We start from the raw sequence: 19,043 nt of genomic DNA, 5'->3' as shown, positions 1-19,043 counted from the left end.
TTTAGTTCTTGATGGTTTTTTTAAACAATATTTACAACATTATGATTTTTATCAATTGATTTTAAGGAATTTCTTGCATTTGTAACGTGGTATACAGTGTTAGAAAAGGTGGTGAAAGAACTATACTCTCAATGTACAGTTTTTATCAAGCAATGATTCCTAGTCTAAACTGCTGGTTGCAGCCACATAAATCAGTTGATCTTTCACAGATATATCAGCATCAGTGTATATGTAGCCTAATATGAGGAAGCTTTTCTTGAAATTAGTATTATTTATTTATTTATTTTATTGTACAGAACATGAAGCAAACGAAATGCTTGGTGTAATTTTGTGAGTTTGTCCTGACTCCATTGTTTGCAACTCTGAGCACTGTCTGCAGCGCATGTAGCAGAGTATGCATCTAAGCAGACAGTGGTGTGGAGTCAAGTGGGGTCTAAACAGTATGTGAAATATATTGGCAGAGAGTTAATAAATAATTACCTCATCATTTTTCTTTTTCAACATTAACATACATTTAAGGAATATCGTCCCTAAAAATCTGTATCAGCATCGTTCTGTTTCTAACTGCATCTGGAAATGTCTGATTTGAAAAGATTCATTGTAGCTACCCTACAGACATCACCTTGCCTTCCACATCCCCCAAATCAGCCCCCAACTCATCGCCTTCATCTGAGAGACAATCTCTAAGCTAGTCTTAGACAAATACACACGCCATACCCCGAGGCACATCCTCTAATCTCTGGATCATGGCAGTTTTTAAAGCATAAAGGGGGTGTGCTGAAGCCCAAACACACCGAGTTGCTCATAAATGTTAACTGTCTCGGCCATCATCGTCATCACCTCTTTCTCTGCAGCTTGGCTTTCATCATGCACCAACCTCCTAATGAGACTTTGCTTTATCTCTTGAGCCAGGTGTCTTGGCTCCTGCTGGTGCTGTGGCTTCACAATGACAGCGTGGCCTTTAGCTTTAAAAGAGGCTTCCTTGTTCTCGCATGTAGCCGGCTTCTTTAGCAGCGACAAATGCCCCTCCTCTCTCCCTTAGTGTCAGCCTTTGAGGCAAATGTCAGCTAATTAAGGGTTACACAGTCGACCTTTCTCACCCCCACCTGGGCCTGCAACACTCGATCTGCCAGAGCAGCCAAGAGCCGAGTCCCAGTGCTACAGGTTGTCCTTGTCTGCAAGACTGTGGCACACAAACACACATGCGCACACAAAGCACAGATCATTGTGGCATTTGATTTGCTAAATACTGCTGTGTTCCTATAGGGCAGTAGACTTAATTAGAGGAGACTCTTACTAACACTGAGGATTATTATTAGACCACTCTTGTTGTCTTCAATTTCTTGTTCGTTTTAATGTCTGGTACAACTAAAGGTGCATTTGTTTGAACAAATATAATGACAACAAAAATAGCTCATAGGAGTTTCATTTTAGAGCTGATATCTATACATTTTCTATGCTTTTCTTTATCATAACTAAATCACTGAATTTTTTACATCAATAGCTATGGCATTGTTCTGCCAAAAACAGCTTTTAGGCATTTCATGTTTTCTTTTCTGTCCTTTTCAGTCACATGATCCACACAGGAGTTAGTACTGATTCATAACCATTGTTTCTGATGACTGCAGCCATGCGTCTTGGCATGCTCTCCACCAGCTTCTGACATTGTTCTGCTGTCATAGCAGCCCATTCCTGTTGCACAAATTCACACTAATTTGCTTTTTTTTTTTGGACTTGTGGTTCTCCATTTTACGTTTGATGATGGTCCACAGGTTTTCAATTTCATTTAGATCAGGTGATTGAGCAGGCCAAGGTATGGTTCTAGTGTTCTGGTTCTCCATCCAGGCTTTAACTGACCTTGAAATATGCCAAGGGACATTGTCTTGTTAGAAATTCCAGTCATTCGAGGCAGGAAGGAGTTTGACAGCTGATGGAAGAAGACTGTTTTCCTGTACATGACTTGGTTCATTCACCCTTTACACGATTGCATTTGCCCTGTTCCACCCAAACTGAAATAAGCCCAGATTGCCACCTGTCCACCCCATGTTTTACTGTAGGGGCAGACAGTCTGGTTTGTAGCTTCTCCAGGTTTCCACCTAACCAGTAAGTTGGCTGAAGTGGGCATCAACTGAAAATTGGATTCATCCCTGAAGAGAACCTTAGCCCAACCATCAACAGTCCAATCTTTGTGATCCCCAGCAAAGAGTAGTAAGACTTTCCTCTGCCCTTACTTGATGAAGGGGTTTCTTCCTGCCCTGTGTGACTTCAGACCAGCTTCATGAAGTTGGTTTCCAACTGTCCTTGCCAAACAAGTGACATTTCTCCACAGTGCCCACTCATTTTTAAGGCAGGTCTGACAAAGATTCCTGACACAGAAACGGATGAGTGCACGGTCATCTCGTGTTGTAGAAAGACATTTCATGCCGTGACCAGCTAGCAATTTGGTAGCACCATGTTCGGCTTGTTTTTTCTTCCAGCAGTTCTCCATACTGTTGTGAGTCACCAAAATTTGCTTGGAAATTAAATTCTGTGTAATAATTTGACACCTTTCATAACTCTATCTCATTCTGATTCCTGTTGCTGCTGCTATTTGCCATTTTGTTCCATGAAAATGTGCACTTTCTAAGATTTCATTTCAGCAAACCAAGTGTCCAACAACTTCAGCCTGATTACAAATCAGGAAACATCAAAAATAACACACAAGTAAAACCAAGTAAATCATTGTAATGTCCCCTTCACAGTTAATGTACACACAATAGGCACCTCTCAGATGTCTTCATTTGGTATTGTTGATGTCAAAACGAGTGCATTTGATCATCAAGCACAAATGGAACATTTGAGAAGGGCTCTGAATATTGAATATCGTCTCTCCAGTTCAAAGCGTTTTCGAGCTGTGGGGATACGTTCCACAGACGAGAGAACAGAGAGGAGCTGAGAACACACTGTACCCTTCCACTCTTTTAGTTTTAGTCTGCAGCCACACAAGTGCATCAACACATGCACTGTCTAATTTTAAAAAAGAAGAAAATCTTTTTTATGTCCTCAGAGAAAATGGTAAATATCAGGGTGTGTTTCAGTGTTTCAGCAGTCCCAAAGCAGAATGCAAACACAGATGATACTGGGAAAGATCTAGTGGCACAGGCAGTGTCATGGTATGAAAGAAAGAGGGAATGACAGTGGCAAGGGCAGATAAAGATCAGTGAAAATAAGGGGGGGAATAATGGTGCTTTGAATTAAAAAAAAATGTCCAGGAGGAACACTAGTGGGCAGTGAAGTGGCTGATTGTCATCAAAGACCTTGGTATTGTCATGTGTTGCTGGAGCTTTTGTGTTTCTCTGAAGTCTGTTAAAATTTTCTCTCTTTACTGCGCTTTCTATGAATCCGCAGTGTGTATTTGGTCAAAAGTACCAAGTGGAGGAGTCCACAAAGAAATGTGTGAAAAAGAACAACAAGTTAGTAAAAAGGTTGTGGCTATACTGACAGAAATGGAGAAATATTGAGCTTGACTGATGCCTGACTGTCTTAGCAAAAAGAAAACAGCTGATGTGATAAATGTTTATGAAGCAACTTTTTTTCTGGTTAAAAAAAAAAACAACCTGAATTGAAAAAATATCTATAAAAGCATAAAAATGGACAGCAACAGGAAAACTGAGCCTGTATTCAACACATTTTATCTGTGTATCATCTCCAATCTAATATATTTCCTTCATAACACATTTAAAAATCTTGAACTTCCAAAAGCAGACTCAGTGTCAGATAAACAATGTGGTGTAACTGTGGTGCTTCTGGATGCTGCTTAGATTTATTCATTCAAGAAAAAAATAGGTGCAAAGGAGCTTTCATCTGCTGGAAAACAAACGTGTGACAGAAACTGAGAAACTGGCAGAGGCGGTTAATTTGGGAAGAGTCTCAGGCAACACCTGCTCCTCTTCTCAGGTGTCTGAGCGACTCCCACAACTTAACCCGCTGTTCCCTCTTCTCCCGCAAAAGTATTAGACATCCGTTTGTTTTCATCACACACCTGGCATAGACTGGTGCAACACTCTGCCATTTTAAAGTTTCGATCTAGGGTGTTTCATGTCAAGCTTTGTCAGGTGATGAAAGGAAATGACTCAAAATAATAGCAAGGCAGCCCCCACATTTGCAGATATGGCTGCGTGTTTTTTAGAAGGAGGAACTAAGTAATTAATAACCTCCCGATCAGGATAGACAGAGAGGAGAGTGCCACCTACAGAAACTCAAACGTCATCAGCAGGAACTAAGGAGTCACCACCTACACGGTTTTATTTACAGGTGAATTGTGGGAGGTGCAATAAACAGAGAAGCTTTGTTTGCTGATTATAGAAAGTGTTGCAACAAACCAAAGTGGAGGATCTCATAGACTACTACCTCACATCAGAAAATATCAAATGAGCCCTCTGACTGGTCTAATGTGACACAATAATTGAGGGTCAAATGTTAGATCCTTGTCTAATTTGGATTTAATTTGGAGATATGATGGTATTTGACACCCACATGGAATGAAGCCTCATAAAAATAGTTGGTCAGATCTGTTTTAAGTCATTAGGAACCATCTTCATGAAAATACTTCCCATTATAGAATGTAATATGAAAACTAGTGTGACATTTTCATGCAAAAACTCAATTATATCTGCACAAAGACTCATACACACACATAGACTACACTAGGCTTCCCAGCATCGGATTAAGATAATTATCAAAACATTCTAGGTAGTTTCAGGTAAAATAATAATAATTATTATTATTATCTTCAACTGGCCTTTTCATATTTCATTTCTTCTTTACATATTTTACTTTTCAGACTAACTGAAATCTCCTTTTGTGAGATTTTGCAAATCCCACAGCTGCATATCTGAAATTTTAATATATGCACTGAAATTACATGCAAATACCGTCTGATCCTAATTTGTATTCTTGCTACACACAAACACATCTACATAAGAACACACTCTAATTCCACTGTACTATGTTTCCTTTTCCAGAGACATCAAGCCTGACAACATACTGCTGGATGAGCATGGTAAGAGCCCTTTTCTAATCATAATTTCAGTCTCTATGGGAGTGTGGAGGGTTGAATTCAAGACCCGCTCTGGTACCATGGAGATTTTTATAACTGTCTGACTTATCTCAGCGGCATTTGATTTGACCCGACTTGACTTTTCAATCCAAATTCATGACTCAACTGTTTCTGATTGAGGATTTCACCAAACAGCAAACCTCCTGGATAAATTTTGCACAGATCAAAGTAGCTGCAACACTCAGAGACAGGTTTCACAGTCATTGCCTAGATAGAACTTGCAGCATGGAGAAGAAAAATACCTCATACTATAATTTATTGTGGAAAAATGCAATCGAGAGAAGGCGTGCACAAGGGAATTCCTATTTTTTTTGTCCAAACTGTCAATCTGAGGTGGATGAAACATTGTATGACATTTAGATTGTGTGTTTTTATTAACTAAGAGATGAAATAAGATGAAGTGATGCAAAAGAGGTGTCGAACACAAGGTGATATTCATCATGTCTCTTCTCTGCTGTGAAGGAAAATCCTGCTCTGGATGATTGATTAAGTCTCATCATAGGTTTTAGTGTCAGCTTGGTTAGGGTTAGGGTAAGGATTAAGTTTAGGCAATCAGCTGTGATGGTTAAGGTTAGGGTAAGGCTCTAGGAAATGCATTACGCCTATGGATGTCCTCACTAAGATAGAAGTACAAACATGTGTGTGTGTGTGTGTGTGTGTGTGTGTGTGTGTGTGTGTGTGTGTGTGTGTGTGTGTGTGTGTGTGTGTGTGTGTGTATGCGTGTGTTAGAGTATGTCAGAGGGAGGGGAAAAATTGTAAATCAAGGCGGCATAAAGACAGACTGTAAAATCTTTCATCAATATGTTAATCAAGAGGAATATTCAAGTATTTCATGTTGTGATTCATCCTTGAGAAATCTTGCACAAACACAAACAGACTGAGATGTGCTACAGTGTGCATGTTTACACTGGAGAACCAAAAGTATGTGGACATCACAATATCAGGAACATTATACCTTTAGAACAAAGCAACTTGCATTGAAATGCAGATTATACAATGTCATTTTTCTATTTTTGCACAAGATCCTGGTAGTTACTTGGTGAGCATTAATGTGTCACTGCTCACTTTAGTGGGAACAAAGTTCTTATGTAAGAACAAAATGGCACAAGTTCTTATGTGCGATGACGCATTTGCTTGACATTCATGATAATCTGTTGTTGTAAGCACAGGAGATAACGGATCATATCAGATTAGTATTGTTGTGAATTAAACCCTGAATTAATTGTTTTTGTGTATAAAGGAAGTAGACCCTATTAAAGGATCATTTGCGAGTTAACTTTTCAAGGTTATATAATAAAGATTTGTATTGAATTAAGACAATGCCGTACACTACCTCAGCAACACCTGTACCTCTGTAGCACTGGAATATATCATGAAAAGGGCTATTTGTCTGCAAATGAAAGAGCAAAACTGACATTTTCTAAAATTTATATTCACAGGCAGACAGAGTTCTGTCGCACAAGGACATTAAAGTAGTGATTTTATTTAAAAGCTGATGATCTGTATGTGTACGTAGTATTGTGGTACAAGGGGTCCTTGGTTTATGATGTCCTCGACTTATGGCATTTCGTCATTACGTCGGAACTGGTTACGTGGATCTAGTTCCACTAGAAAACATAGTCTGGCGGCACTGTAAGATGGCTTTGTTTACATTCACAGATTGTATGTCACCTTGGATTGTGCCACATTCGCTCACTTTTTGTCCTTCATTATGGGTCCCAAGTAGCCTAGCCGCGCAAGACCCAGCTTTTAAGACACAAGGGTCTAGGAATGCTCGACAGGGAGTGAGGCGGGCTAAAAGGTTGTCTTTCAAATCACTCTGCAGCAATTGGGTAGGTATACAACCAATCAGCGCAACGAATAGGCTGACGTAGTTCCGAGAGCGCCGGATTGTGGCTAAGTCCCATTAGCTTCCCAACCAGCGGAGCCAACTGGTGTATTAAGGATTTGCCATATCCCGTCGGCATAAGTCCAAATACGTCTTTCTTCTCAGCGAAACACTTCAGTGCCATCCTTTGTTTATCTTTCAAGTTGAATTTTAGTTTCAAATCTTTAAGGGCTGTGGCCAAAGCCAAAAGTCGAAAGATAACTGTTTATTGTGCACCGGTTGTTTCTGTCAGAATCGCCGCGCCTCTGTCGTCACTTCGTTACGCCCACCTTCTGACTCTACACTTCATGATGATTCGTCCGGCCAGTTTTAGGAGCATCCAACCTCGAGCCTTATGGAGAGTAACGAGACCCACCCTGGCAGAGAATTAAATTTGTTGCCGTGGGTTGTCTAGCGCGGCTAGGCTAGGTCCCAAGCGTAAATCGGACTCTTCTGATGGCAGTGCTTCGAAGAAAAGGAAAGCCATCTCCATGGAAGTGAAATTAAATATAATAAGATGCTCGGAACAGGGTCACAGATGAACATCAGCCAAGTTGTAAAAATGGTGCAACAGACTGTAGACTGTAGACAGTCTGTGATGAATGAGTGAGACTTTATCTCATTCTCTGGTCGTTTATTGAACCTTCACACAGGCTACTGCGGGCCGTAGCCAATGCCAAAATAACTCCAAAAAACCCTATAACTTGGCTCCACAATTAGCCGACACTCCCAGCTGTCTCTTAGTGAGCTAACTAAACACGTTCATTGACATCAGTTAAATCTCAAACTGAACAATAAACATCGAAACCTCAACATCAACAACAACATCAGTCTGTTACAATATTCTGTTATCTTCTTATGAAATGACTCATACATGCATGAAAGTCATTAGTATTCATGACTTTCCTGAAGAACTGATTGATGTGGTGATGCATGTAACGACTTTGTTTACATTTTCGCCGGAGTTCCGACTTAGGGCAAAAATCAACTTACATATTATTACTATATTACATAAGGACTACAGATGGAAATTAGCATGATGCTAAATCTGGTGCAGCCATCTTTTTAATGTAACTGCACGCTGTCCTTTTTCAAATAAACTTGAAAGAAAGAAAGACATCAATGCGTAGGAACAGAACTCTGGCATAAGTCGAGGACCTCTTGTATTTATATCTGCAAATAACCAACTAGCCAACTATCCTCAAGCAAGATTTCCTTTTATTTGAACCAAAGTGGTCTGAACAGTCCGAGATCAAACGCGTCCACATACTTCTGTTCATATACTTGCACTCATCTACAGACACACACCGTTCTGAGATCTCAGAGGGCATCGGACAGCTGCTCAGGGGAGCTGAGGGGATACGTGGGATGGCAGCCCTGCTGTCGCTACAAACTGGAAGCAGACAAAGAATGACAGAGACGGAAAAGGAGGGGAGAACTGAGACGGAGGGCTGGGAGGACGACAGAGCGAGGCAAACAGGCAGAGCCACAAGGATAAGACAAGAGGGAGTGAAGTGATGAGCAAACATTTCCGGGGAAGAAAGATTTGTCAAAGGGAGGAAAATAGACAAAAAGGAGAGAGAGAGACAGACAAATGGGAAGCAGAGAGATAAAGTGAAAAGAACAAATGGAGAGATTGAAGGAGGGGAGAGAGAAAGAATAGCAGCTTCGTCAGCCTCAGCTTTGCTTTCCAAAGGATAACAGACCTGTGGTTTCTGTATGTACCCCACACTCTGCTTTTCCTGTACAGATCCACAGTTTACCACTTCACCGAAGTCTAAAACAACATGAGGTATCAGAGGGGGGTGAGCGAGCCGTTTGCTTCTGCCCAGGTGAATTTGGCAAGCTGGAATTGACCTGTGATCCCGTGTTCCTCTGGGAGTTGCTTCATATAGGGAAAAACAATTTACTCATGCACACGCAATGTGACTTTGTTAAATGGCATAGCCCCAGGATGCAGAGAGGAGCTGCGAGAGGGCTGCTGTCTGGATTGTCAACTGTGAGCTGGCACAAAAGCAGTTTATTAAAAGAATATTGGAACTGAAGCCACATCTTCTTCACTCCTGAACAAAAATCAATCTGGCAGTTTTCAGGACAATCGACTCTTTAGAGATGTATGAGAAATATAGACCTTCAAATCTAATGTTCTTTCAGTACTCTAAACATGTCCAGGAAAAGTGATCACAGTGCTTGAAACTGGTGTAAAATATGTTTTTACTTTAATGAGCCACACTGGTGTGATTTACAGCCTCAGTTTCCGTTACATGTTCAGTAAAGGCAAGCGTGATTCCGTAGAAAATATGGGTTAAGTAATGTGCTCATTAAAGTAATTGATTGCTTCATTAGCATAATTACGGATGCTTAAAGTTTTACGGTCATTATTTCATCATTATGATTTGGCAGCTTAAGTGCCTGTTGGTCACTGGGGTGATATGATCTCTAAAGCTGATTCCACTGTAGTGTTTAGGCACAGAGGTGTCAGAACAGTAGAAAAAGCGTCATCAGTCTACAGGGTTTTTTTTGCACACTTGAAGAACCTTCCAGACAGGATTATTACATTACTAAGATAACTGTACTGAAAGAGGAAAGCTTGTCTCTTTGTACGCGATAACGGATAAAAAAAACTCATATTTCATACATTATAAATTACAATATCATATTGCATGTAATCCGAAAATTAGTACCGATGCTGGAGTAGGTGAGATGCTGGGAGAAAGAGAAGCATTGCAGTTCACCGGGAAAAAGAAAAAATATCTAATTTGATGATGAGTTTTCACTGCAGGGTTTAATATAAAGAAGATCTCTGGGAAACTGAAGTTTTGTGTCTTGAGTCCAATTTCTGCTTCAGCTGGTATTCAGACAGTCCTTGGAGTTTAAAAAATGCAAGGGGCTGCAGTGCTGAGGGAATGATACTCAGTAGATTGCATTTCATTGGTCAGTGCGCACCGTTGCTGGATGATGATGTACTGCTGTCTGGCAAAAAGTTGAGCCAGGTTCAACTTGTTCTCTTTTTTTTTTGTTGTTGCTGGGTGACCTTGCATTCCTGCTCCTGCTGCATCAACATCTACATGCACCAGTGGGACAAAAAGTTTAGACGAAATGCATTGATATGGGAAAAAATCTTTGTGTAGGTGCCTATGGAGATATATAGCAGGGGAGTTCTCACAGTGCTGGACTACTGCTTTGGCTTCTATTTTATGAATGAGCCCTGTGCGGTTTGCGTCACGTTACATAAAGCTCATCTATAAAGTTCACGTAGAAGTGTTCAGAAATGGAAGTGTGGACGCACAAAATGGGTCACAGAGATTCATGACGGGACCTTTGGTAAAGTCATTTGTGTGTGTACAGTATGTTTTATGCAGTTGTTATCAGGGAGGTGGGGGTGGAGGGGTGTTCAGAGGTGCTGGTAAGCAAAGAGAAATTATAAATAGAAGAGATATGCAGGCGTGTGACATAACCTAAGGATCAAACCTCGACAGTTGTGGAGGTAATCCCAGTAAAACACGTTAGATAACTAAGCCATGAGGAATCAAGCTGAACCATTGTTCCACTGGCCAACACTCATAAACAGGGACAGCAAGAAATGGTACTTTAAAATAAAAGCACTCTGCCAGCGATGTGATTCTGCTCTGCTCTCTTTCAATAGACCCCCACCAGTCAGGAACCTCTGCTTTATTACATCTATTCGCTAACCAGCAAATATTTCATGAGTACTAGAAGTCCTTTTCAGCACATTTAGCAATGTGCTATATATTTTTCATAATGGCAATTTGTAAATGGTGTTGTAATTGAGCTCTATTTTCCTCTCTGGCCATGAATCAACACTACGCAGCTTCCCTGCAGAACCAACAGCGTAGAACCTGCATAGTTAACCCTCTGAACCCCAACCAGTTTCATGATGTTTTTCTAGTTTGCTTTCATTTTTACTCACTGTGGGCTCATTTATTACAGTAACCTAGAGTCCTGCATCTTCATGGGCTAGCACAGCACAACCATGGCTAGAAGTAAGAAGAACTCAAAAATGTCTTTTGTGCACTATGACAAACTTACAATGCAGACCTGCCAACCTGTACGCAGTTTGCGTAGCAGGTACGCAATTTGACATCAAAATACGCTGGTACGCCCCGCCTCATTAAACTACTCAAAAAGCTGCAGACATCTGTGACTGCTGTTAGAAATGTGGACGTGCAATACTCATGCCTGACAACACAAAGCAGCAGTGTAGTGGTGCAATTTCAACCAATCATCATAGAGTAGCGGAGAATAACGAGTCTGCCGAACCCTTGTTGGCCCGTTCTCTCCTGTCCTCTGCCTCTCCCCGTTCCCCGTGCCCCCACCCGCAGCAGCTGGCGGTTAAAACAGTAAAATGGTGTGTGTGCGTGTGTGTGTGTGTGTGTGTGTGTATGTGTGTGTGTGTCTGTGTGTGTGTGTGTGCGCACGCGTGAGTGTACGTGTGTCTTTTGGCAAATATGTACTGTTAATAACGTTACTTTCACGTTGAAAATACGATATCATACCGGGGAAATAAGCACCGAGAGTTTTTTTTCCTATCGACAAAAGCACGAGCTGTGTGTGTGTGCGCGCGTGCGTGTTTGCGCGTGCGAGATTATCTGCAAAAAAGCCGCGCGACACGAGTGGTACTCAAAATATTTCGCCAAGGTTGGCAGGTCTGACAATGTCATGAATCACAAATGGGGGAAAAGGCACTTTTCTTTATTTATCTTACAATGATTTGGAAAAACTTGGCATCAACAGGTACAACATTTTTCCAAGTGTGCACAGTTAATACCGAAACTAAAGAAACAGCAAATCTGCAGGCAATTTCAGAATGTTTTCATTCTTGTCATCTATCTGTTCTGTTAAAGCACAGCCTGCAGTTCAGCCCAGTTACACTTAAAAGTCTCAAAAATGTCTGTTGATTACAGCACAGTAACTAATAGCTTAATGATTGCACAGAGCAGCATAGCATTTTTTATTTGTTTGTTTGTTGTTTTTACAGAATCGGGTTAAAGAAAAGCCTTTCTTACTACATTTCCTTGTGATTTCTGTTAAATAAGGCATGTAGAATAAAGTGATTTTGATGAAACATCACGACTTTAAGCTCACATTTGGTTTCCCGTTGGAACAACGTGTCACCGATGAGTGGTTCAAGGACCATCGGAAAGTTGATAATTTAATGATTTAATTCATGTCTGGCTCTGGAAAATGGTGTAATTTTGGCAGTTGTTTGAGAGAAAACATGCCATTTAAACCCCCCAGAGAATTTAGTGCTTCAGAGGGTTAATGCTACACTTAAAAGATTAACAACTGCAAAATACTGAGGCAAACCTAGAGACTCTGAACCTCCTTAAACCCAAGTAAACCAAAGACAAAGCAATAGACGATAACTTTCATCAGCGGAACTGTGTTAAATTCAGAATGATAGTTTGGTTGAAATATCAAAAGATGTCTCAAAGATTTTAGCTTTCTAGATACTTTTGGCCCAGTAGCTCAACATTTTGATGATGTTGGTCTATTTCTTCCCACTGGCTGTTATCTCCTGTCCTAAATCTGTCTTCTGCAAAGATGAAGACAAAAAAAGGAGATAAGTGTGTGACAGAAGCAGGGAAATATGGGGAAAAAAAAATGAAAGCAGTTCTGCTGTTTTGGTGTCACGTAAGTGTCAACTGGCGTTTTAGTCCTGCTGCACCTTTGTCACAGTTATCAGGCTGCATTTACAATGGTCTCTTTCATACCGACGGAGCCCCAGACCCATATCCCTCCTCGTACAGTCACCGCAGTCTTGAATACAGTATGCAAGCATTTTTCAAACCGCCAAGGACACAGAAGGGTAAAGAAATAATAGCATAAAGCATAAAGCAAAAGAAAAGACACTAGCTTTAAGAAAATTTAAGCTGGAATAATAAGAAGCGGATAGAGAAAATTATCGAAGGCAAATGGGAAAGAAAAGAGTGGAGGGGGAGTAAGAAGGTTCACAGTAAGAAAATGATAATGCGTGATGACAAAAAAAACTGAGAAGGGAGCATAGCAGAGGAGAAAAGACAAGGAGAGACTATTTTAATTATTTTTCTCGCATGCCAGTTCCTGTATCTCTAAAGCCCAATGTGGTCTCTTGTGTGGCCTTACTGTATGTGTCTGGGGAGTAACTGGGGACACCCATTCATCCGAACAATCACTCTGCGGCAAAAAACTCTCACACTCAGTATGACACACACACACACACACACACACACACACACACACACACACACACACACACACACACACACACACACACACACACACACATACATACGTTGAGCTCATTAGTGTGTGCTCAGTGTGCATGGCAAAGACTGTGGGCCATCTTGCAGCACAGTGAGACACAGGTCAACGGTTTGACTTTGGAAACCACTGAGGTTGCTCTGCCACCTCTCACAAGATATTGGAACATACAGCATCTATCAGAAAAGCCTCGGGTAGTTTTCATTTGATGGAGCTGTACATAAAAATTCCTTTGATCCACGTTTTTGCATATCTAACGCTCACATAAGCAGAACACCTGCTATGTGTGAGCTCTCGGTTGGATTTAATTCCAAAAGAAAAAACGTCAAGCGAAAACACAGCTTTGATTAATGGTGTAAAATGAGCTCTGTGATCGTAAATGTGCATTTAAAACTGTATCTCTCTGAGGTAACATCGTCTCTCGCTTCTACAGGCCACGTCCATCTAACAGACTTCAATATCGCAGCCATTGTAAAAGAAGACCTGAAGGCAACATCCATCGCTGGGACCAAACCGTACATGGGTAAGAAAATTACATTTTGATCAATGCTTCACAAGGCAAATCGAACACTTGGGACAACCATAGGCATAGCACGTGTGCATTTGTCTCTCCAATAAAAACATGAAAGAACCAGATGACTTTTATTCGTTAAAAAAAGAGAAAGAAGTTACAGGGCTACTCATAGATAATAATAATAATATCTCTGGTAGGAGAAAGTCTCAGATTTCTTCTTTTTATATGTATATTTCTTCTGTTTTACTCAGAAAAATCCTAATAATGAACTCATAGAACTAGTGGATCCTAGTAAATAAAGCAAACATGTAATTATTAACTAATTTATCATTGATGTGAGAAAGTGCCACATGCATATCTAACGAAGAAACAAAAAAACACAAATAAGGACACGAGTGAATTAATGTATTTGTATCGACGCAGCAAGAATAACATTTAATAAAAAAGTTAGTCTATAGGATATTGTCGGAAAGGTTTACTACATTCCATTCTATTATATTTTAAATTGTGCCTCAGTTTTTTGTTGTTCTCTATGTGAAGGCTGACAATTCCAACACAAATTGATGCAGAAAAGGCACAAATTGCAGCATAAAAATTGACATCGCCAACGGTAAAAGGACACCTATGCTCACATTCTGCCCAGTTCAGCCGAAAAATCCTTACATTTTTTTTCACAGGACTGCTGGTCACAGCTAAGTTGTGGCTGAACAGCGCATTTTTTCAATTTTTTTGTTTAAACCAAATCTCGTTTCATTTGGCATTTTTTTCAAATAAAACATACAAAATGATTACGTTTTGCTGAAATATCCCAAAACAAAGCTTCGATTTGGTCAGTTACCCCATGGTTAGTTCAAGGACTGTCATACCTTTTAAAACCGTTATAAATAAACTTTTCTGAATAACTAAATACTCTGAACAAGAAGTGTGTATTTCATTTACATCTTGTTTAGTGTCAAGAAAAACATGAAAATATGTAATACATACTAAAGGCATATTTCATTTTCGTGCACAAAAATCCAAAAACATTTTTAAAAAAGTGATTTTGCTCTTAAAAAGCACCACTGATTCCTTTCAGCAGAGCTGCGGTCCTCGTCATAACTACAGCAGCGATCACTCTGACGTGGATTTTGCTCCTAAGAAATCAGATAGGAACTAACAGGATTTTGCGGATATGAACGACGAGGCAGAACATGTGTGTGTTTGTGTGTGTTTGTGTGTGCTTAAGAAGGGTTTTGTGTGTGTCTGTCAAAGTGTGTGCTCATGATGGAGAATGATCGTGTATCCATGAGTGACTACATTTCAGGCAAATACTCAGTGGTATAATCGATAATTCATGGGTACTCTGGGAGAAAGAAGGAAAATCGCTCTCCCAGAGGCTTCACTAGATAAACTGCACTTTTTCCTCCTCTGAAAGAAACCAAAGCCAACCTGAAGGGAAGGAGGCGGGTTTGCATGTCCATGCGTGATTCTGAATATACCGTAGGCTTCTCTCAGGCCTGATTGTGATACAGATAAAGCTTCGTAGAGGGAAGAGGGAAGAGATGAGTCATGGAAACATTTTCTTGACCATTTGAAATCCTATTACCTATTGCCTAGAATAGATGATTCACTTTCACGGGAGGAAAAGAAACATAACAAACCAATTTAGGTGGTTTGATAGCTTTTTCCTTTTTTTAAAATAATTTATTCATTACACAGCTGATGTGATGCTATAGCTCCAAACTAGATCTGAATAACTACCTGAAACCACAATTGCTTAGCAGCTAAGCGTGAAAACTGACCGGTTATGAGCTCAGTGTCGTCTGGTTATCCGCTCCATTGCTTCACCAACCCTTTTTCAGACATATAGTTTGTCCCCACAGGGATATCAATGGCAACTTTACACGTCGGTCTCATGTCTGAATAAGCCGAAGTCATTTTTCTTTACAGTAAAAATGCGATAGGGATCTGCCCGTGTCAGATCTAGTAACATTTTTCATAATCCGCCCAACATTTATAATCTCCCTCGCTATTATTTCTATTTTCCTCCATGCCAGCTGCATAGAAAATAAGCTGCAGAATGTCCCGTCCTACAAGTGATAAAACTAATGAGAAAATTCACCCCTGCACTTTCGCTGGTCATTAATTAAGGCGTCGATGTTTTGGCAAACTTTCTGCAACGGCCCTGCTTGGTCCGAATAAAGCAATTATGGAACATTCAGGGAATAAACAGAAAAAGCCGGTGCACCACTGAGTGTCGACATTAAAACCACTTACTCAATATTGTGTAGATCCCTTTTGTGCTACTAAAAGAGCTCTGAACCAACAGGATCTCTGGGAGGATCCTGTGGTGTTTGGGACTCTGACAGCAGATCCTTTGGGTCCTTTGGGGTGCGAGGTGGAGCCTCAACGGTTTCCCTTCACCCCTTGAATGTTTGATAAGTTTGGGATCTGGGGAGTCTGGAGACTGGATCAGCATTTTTGCAGATTTTGGGAAATGGCAGGGCACTATTTTTTTGCTGAGGGAGGCCACTGAATTAAAGGAGTGCTGTTGTTACGCTTAAAAAAAATCAATAATGCAATAATTTACATCAGTCTTTTTGAGTCAAGACAACTTCTAACCAACAAAGCAAGTTGAGTTTGGGGAATTAGCTTCTCAGATTTGTCAAATGAAACTGTATCAATCTCCTAGTTTCCTAAATTGAAGGCAGGATGGCCAAATTTCACTGCTGAATCTGATGAACATTAGCCATGTGTGGTAGCACAACATTTCATCAACTGTACCAGCAGGTGCAGCCTGAACTCTGTACAATGCTGTTCAGGTCACAATTAAAAATATCCCTAAATTTATTGCTTTTGTAGAATTTATTCAGAAAAGACTTGCTTCTCACATTGAAATGCTCTTTGTATCATTTTTATTCAGCCTACAGGTCCTCTAAAATGCAATCTGACAAGTCTGAGACTGTCCATTTATGTTCAGAAAGTAGTAATCCTGACCTCAAGGTGAAGAAAAATCTATTCATTAAGCCAATATCACTTAGCTGGTACAAATTAAATTTCATTTTAAATCAACAAATACAGAAATTTGAGTTTAAATTCCACGCAATGTTAGGTGCATAGAATTGCCAGCATTTTGATGTCACTCCAGGACATAAAAATGATGTTAGAAACTTTCAATCTTCTTCTAAATCAGTAAAATTACAATGATGTCTTTAATTAGGTGGTGGGAATAGGTCCTTTGAAATATTTTAGAGATTGTATTGGGAAGTTATGCTTGGTCTGGAACAATGTACATATCAACATCCACATGAAACCAAAGGATTTCCAGCAGAACATTAGGTTACAGCAAGATTATCAAGTCAGCTCTCAGTGGTTTTAATGTTATGGTTGATTGTCGCAGATGAAACCATCTATGCTACACATTTCATGCCTGAAAGGGGCTTTAGATAGAATGAAATGACAAACATATCCCTAGAGACGAGAGAAGGGGATCAAAACACACATTTCTAACATTAGAATGATGAAGATTCCATCATGCATTAATGCCGTTATATAATATTTTCTATCCATCAGCTCCAGAGCTTTTTCAGACCTTCGAGGGGTCCCATCCCGGCTACTCCTTCTCTGTCGACTGGTGGTCGCTGGGGATTACAGCCTACGAGCTACTAAGAGGACAGGTAACCGAGTACCGTCGTCGTCACGCCTCAGTGTGGCCTGACGGTCTTAGCTGCATTCAATAATGCATATGACACCCACGAGAGAGCGCTAGAAAGTGGGAAATACAGAAAGCCCCCTCAGCCTTCATGAAACAAAAGGAGGCTGAAGTTGTAATTGAATTATAGTTGACATTACTGGGAAAGACGTTTGTTTAGTCATGGTGTGAGACGAATCGCTGCAGGAGAAAAAGAAAATAGGATGAGTTACTCCAACAGCCATATAATTGGAATTGATTTTTTAAATTATTATTTATTTCCTTTTGTCCTGGTCCCATCTGGAGGAGTTCAAATTCGGATGTCACGGAAATAAACACAGGACATAATGTTTTCGCTCAATCTTCTTACTCTATCGGACAGAGTCTCGGAGCTGAAACGTGGCGTGCTGGTTGTTGACTCAAATCAGAATGCAGCTGCAGAATTTGCTCTCATATTTCAGCTTGATGATTACACAAACTTCAGTAACCTCTATCGATACCGACAAGGACCCCGAACACCCGAAACCGATCTGGAGCTGTCAAGAAATATTCCTGAAATCATTTTCTAACATTTCAATCTCCTTTCTCTCCCTCCTCGACAAAACCGTTCACAGTTATTTTGCCTCATCGCTTTCCATTACACTTTCGAAAATGCATTCTGTCCTCTTTCTGACCCTAGAGTTGCGTCTTCCTTCTCACTGAAATATCTCAAGTCTGCCATCGAGTAATATTTCACAACGTAACCTTCTTCTACCACTTCTTAAATACGTTTCATCATTTTCTGTCCTTTTTTGACCTCAACGCTACATCCGCGTCATCCTGCGAAGCTGTGTCGTGTGATTTTCAAGCATGTCTTACCTTATTCAGTGGAGGATTACTAAACACATATTCACACCAAGAAATTACATAAAGAGACACAGACTCTCTTCGTTTCCACAAACTTTATTTTGGAAGTTTCTCGGGCTCTCCCCTATACTTTCCGTCACCTCTCTCTCTCTCTGCACGCCACCCTCACCTTGTTCCCAGACGATTCATTTTCACTCCATCTTCCCATCTCCTATGGGGTTTCCCACTATTTTTCCTCTGACTGGCACATTTCACCACTGTCTATAAAGCATAAATCCGCTCCGGGGTTGTTCTTGAAACTTGCAATTCAGCTCCAGACATCTTTCAATCTCTTCCCAACTTATACATCTCTCTGTTGAGCTCCCGCCGCCTTTCACTACATTCAAGCTTTACTTTCATTCCACCATTTAACTCCCGTCTCTATGCAGTACTTCCCTGCGGGGTCTGACCACTAGTTGCAGGTCCAGGCTTCTCTCTAAATCTATCACCGTCACTTAGCTTTTCATCCTCCAGCATCCATTTTTTAGAAATTAGATTAACCTTCTCCAGCCGCAGAGAGGGAACACAGAGACTGCATGGTGAAATATCAAAAGAATGAAAATGCATTGTGATGCATGTGTGCAATATATGGGCCAATTTCTGTCTTATTGAACTTGTGAACATCTGCCTCCGATATATTGCAGGTGACTCCTGGGTTGCTCATCCCTCCAGTTTTTGCTTCAAATTTTCAGTTTCTGCTTTCTCTGCTTAGTTTTGCATCTCTGTCACATGTGACAAAGCAGAA

General features: G+C 40.5%; 1 protein-coding gene across 1 annotated transcript in view; it reads left to right on the top strand.

Moving 5' to 3' along the window:
- The window catches only part of stk32a (serine/threonine kinase 32A), a 75,895-nt gene that overhangs the window by 41,926 nt on the left and 14,926 nt on the right, over window positions 1–19,043 (top strand). The window contains exons 6-8 of the mRNA XM_022205079.2: window positions 5,004–5,041; window positions 13,663–13,752; window positions 17,296–17,399. Of these exons, the coding sequence (XP_022060771.1) occupies window positions 5,004–5,041; window positions 13,663–13,752; window positions 17,296–17,399 (232 nt within the window). The remainder of the gene's footprint in view (window positions 1–5,003; window positions 5,042–13,662; window positions 13,753–17,295; window positions 17,400–19,043) is intronic.

This window comes from Acanthochromis polyacanthus, chromosome 17 (genome assembly GCF_021347895.1).
Source record: "Acanthochromis polyacanthus isolate Apoly-LR-REF ecotype Palm Island chromosome 17, KAUST_Apoly_ChrSc, whole genome shotgun sequence".
NCBI classification, from domain to species: Eukaryota; Metazoa; Chordata; class Actinopteri; family Pomacentridae; genus Acanthochromis; species Acanthochromis polyacanthus.
This window is presented reverse-complemented; position numbering and strand designations above follow the sequence as displayed.